Genomic DNA, 3390 nt, shown 5'->3' with positions numbered 1-3390 from the left:
GGGGGCTGTTAATGGTTGACAGATTAATCAATTATTTGATTAATTAATGTCCAATTACCACTACCATCTGACAGCTTAGTAATTACAAAATTTTATCTTGAGAAATTATTTGATGTAGTGTTCATTTTATCATTACTGTCCATACGTCATTATTTTTAACTAGAAGAGTACACGTTTTACAAAGGCATAAATGAATAGACAAATAATCATCATGTTCTTCCTTTTTGTCCCTACAGTACCGCGTGGAGTCCATGATGCTACGCGTGGCCAAGCCGTTGAACTACATCCCTGTGACACCCAGCATCCAGCAGCGAGCCCAGCAGAGGGCGCCGCAGTGCATTCCTCTAGTGATGGAGCCCGAGTCTCGCTTCTACAGCAACTCAGTGATTGTACTGGACTTCCAGTCGCTTTATCCCTCCATTGTCATCGCGTACAACTACTGCTACTCCACCTGCCTTGGCCACGTGGACAGCCTGGGAACGTAAGGACATGACAGGCCCACACAGCCACAGCGTGTAGTCCAACTTGCTTAGGTTGCATGTCTGCCAGGAAAGTCTTCCTCCTAGCGCTGCCTTCCTTCCCTCATTATTTTTAATGGAACAGGCACGCTGAGAGCTCTGCATGTTCAGAGCAGTCAGCGCTGTAAGTTAGGATATATTTCTGGTTTTCCACCAGGATTACTGTAGTTGCATAGCAACAGCAGGAGCCATGAACACTACTTTCCAACATGCATACGTCTACTACTCTAAGGTAAAAGAAAAAAGGAGTGATGGCTTCATTCTCAGCAGAGTGGAAAGTGGCAAATTATTCTGGGGATTGTTGGGAATTTCAGAATATCCAATTCAACTGCTGCATCTCAGAGTTTATTTAATAAGCTTTAATCAGCTCATAATTCTACCTTTTGAATAAGACGGTCAAGTCTTTTCTGTTTTTATATGATCGCAAACCGAACATCTTTAGTTTTTGGACTGTCAGTCGGAAGGAACAAGACATATGAAGACATCACCTTGGACATTGGAAATTGTAATGACCAATTTTTCGTATTTTCAGATATTTTATAGACTTATTTTGCCCCTCTAAGCTTGTTCCATTGTTTCTTTGTAATGACTGTCAGAGGACTTAAGAAGTAAAACAATCAAGTACCTCATTCTCTCTCTCGTATCCCAGCAATCATCTTGCAATCCCTTACATTTATGTTTTGACCCCTTAGATGAGTCCCAACCTGGAGGTGGGGAATCACAGGACTAAACTAAAATTTACCCTACCTTACCTGATACAAATGGGTTAAAAAATAAAACAATGTACCAGCTGTATACTACTAAGCCTGTATAGTGGCTGTTATATGTTCTAGCTCAGGTAAACCCTTTGTAAAAGTTGCATCAAACATCAGCAGCCAATCCTAAAGCTGCAGTAGCGGGGCTTTGGCTTCTCAGAGTGGCCTAACCTGATGTTACTGGTGTAGAAAGGAGAATACTGCAGTGGCAGCAGCACAGTGATTCCTAGGAAAGGATGAGAATTCCTCTGAATTTCCTGTCTTGATTTATGTGTCTCTGTTTCAGGCCTGATGAGTTTAGGTTCGGCTGCACCTCCCTACGGGTTCCTCCGGAGCTCCTCTACCAGCTCCGCAATGACATCACCGTGTCACCCAACGGCATCGCCTTCGTCAAGGTACGGCATCCTCTGACCCTCCGCTCTGATAAGATATCACTTTAACGCTGTCCTGGCAGAACACCCGGTCTGAGTGTGAATCATCTCTCTGGGTCATCCAGTAGTGCAGGGTTATTAAGGGTCATCAGCTGCTGTTAAAGGCCGAGCTAGAGAAAAAGCCCACTTCATGCTCTGCTTCCTTCCATTCATGCTTTTCATTCATTCACTCGTTTCTCCACACTCCCTGGCTCCAGTCCCGCAGTCTTATTACATAACACAAAACACACACACACGGCCACGGCGCAGTGAACACTGATGTGTAATGAGGTTATTAAAAGGCACAGAGGGAATTCAGGTTTGGTCTGGATCTGATTTTGTTTCTTTTTAGCTGCATTTTATCAAAAAATTTGCTTGATGTTGCTGAAGAAATACTACATACTATCTGTATACAGTGTGAATTATATATTCATCTTTAAAGTACACAGTTTTTACTTAGTGAGGATGTTGTTTCAGGGGGCATAGAATTTTTGTTTTATTCTGATAACTGCTGTGTTTGCTGGATCTGTCCTCGTTTGTACCAACGTGTTTACCCCTTTTGTTGTTTGTGTCCAGTCCTCAGTGCGTAAAGGGGTCCTGCCCAGCATGCTGGAGGAAATCCTCAACACGCGGATCATGGTGAAGCAGTCGATGAAAGCCCACAAGCAGGACAAGGCCCTGATGAGGCTGCTGCACGCCCGGCAGCTCGGGCTGAAGCTCATCGCAAACGTCACCTTTGGCTACACCGCCGCCAACTACTCCGGACGCATGCCCAGCGTGGAGGTAAGTTCATCAATAGTGTCAGCTGTCTGCACTAAGAGTACACAGTCTACCAAAGGCTAGCAATCTCAGAAGAAATTCAGCAGAAAACTTGAAGACATTAAGGACTAGGACAGAAGCTTTGTGTTGGTTTTGTTTTTAAATATCACCATATTTAAAGCCATCTGTGGTGAAATCGATAGGACACATATTTCATAAAAAATATTTCATTTCTAGTATCTCAGATGAGGTTTTCCAAATGCTAACTTAATCCCTCTGAAACTTCAACTCTCAAACCCTGTTTGTTTATGATTGTCTCCCCTGTGGTTTCCAGGTTGGAGACAGCATCGTCCACAAAGCCAGAGAGACCCTGGAGAGAGCCATCAAGATGGTCAATGACACTAAGAAATGGGGAGCACGCGTTGTGTACGGAGACACCGACAGGTAGGCTTTAATATTTTTAATATGCACCCCATCTTTGGAAACCTATAGAGTCATCCAGCAGCAGGTCAAGCTGGAAGTCATACTGTATAAATCTGTCCCGCTGACTATTTACTAATTCACCATGTAAATAAATTAATTCACCCTGGTGAATGTTTTTGCTTGTTTATTCCATTGTTCAATAATGTCCATTGGCTGTTACTTGGGAAGTTGTGAGCCAGCAATCTGTGAAGTGCACTGCTAAAGATCACATTCACCTGACTTCTTTCTGTGGCTGGATTAGCCTCTTGCAGGGTTCCCACGCACCCTGGGAGTGTCCCATAAATGCTGACCACCTACCTGTAAGGAATTTGGGACACTTAATAATAAACCCTGCATTAGCCAGGGTTAAATGTGTCATTGCTAGGCCTACCTGTAAATTATATAACCGTTTGTGAGCAAGTGCTGTCCTATATTGTAAAGAAGAACTCCTGGCAAGGTGGCAAAGAGTGGCAACCCTGACTTGGC

The 3390-nt window shown here is 43.7% G+C and overlaps 1 protein-coding gene across 1 annotated transcript; it reads left to right on the top strand.

The window, feature by feature from the left end:
* Positions 1–238: 238 nt before the first annotated feature.
* LOC118327133 (DNA polymerase zeta catalytic subunit-like) lies at positions 239–2914 on the top strand. Its single transcript, XM_035660369.1, has 4 exons — positions 239–481; positions 1560–1668; positions 2260–2466; positions 2777–2914. Exons 1-4 carry the CDS (start codon positions 252–254, stop codon positions 2888–2890), a joined length of 660 nt encoding a protein of 219 aa, XP_035516262.1. The 5' UTR covers positions 239–251; the 3' UTR covers positions 2891–2914.
* The last annotated feature ends 476 nt before the right edge of the window (positions 2915–3390 follow it).

This window comes from Morone saxatilis, unplaced genomic scaffold (assembly GCF_004916995.1).
Source record: "Morone saxatilis isolate NCDOM2014 unplaced genomic scaffold, NCSU_SB_2.0 Contig17, whole genome shotgun sequence".
In the NCBI taxonomy this organism is placed as follows: domain Eukaryota; kingdom Metazoa; phylum Chordata; class Actinopteri; family Moronidae; genus Morone; species Morone saxatilis.
The sequence above is the reverse complement of the archived record's forward strand: the minus strand, read 5'-3'. Positions and strand labels throughout refer to the sequence as shown.

Bases quoted from the DNA above. Each gene is read 5' to 3' on its own strand.
- LOC118327133 (XM_035660369.1), top strand. From the start codon at position 252: ATGATGCTACGCGTGGCCAAGCCGTTGAACTACATCCCTGTGACACCC. The intron at 1,669-2,259 runs GTACGGCATCCT...GTTTGTGTCCAG, and splicing joins ACGGCATCGCCTTCGTCAAG to TCCTCAGTGCGTAAAGGGGT. The intron at 2,467-2,776 runs GTAAGTTCATCA...TGTGGTTTCCAG, and splicing joins GACGCATGCCCAGCGTGGAG to GTTGGAGACAGCATCGTCCA.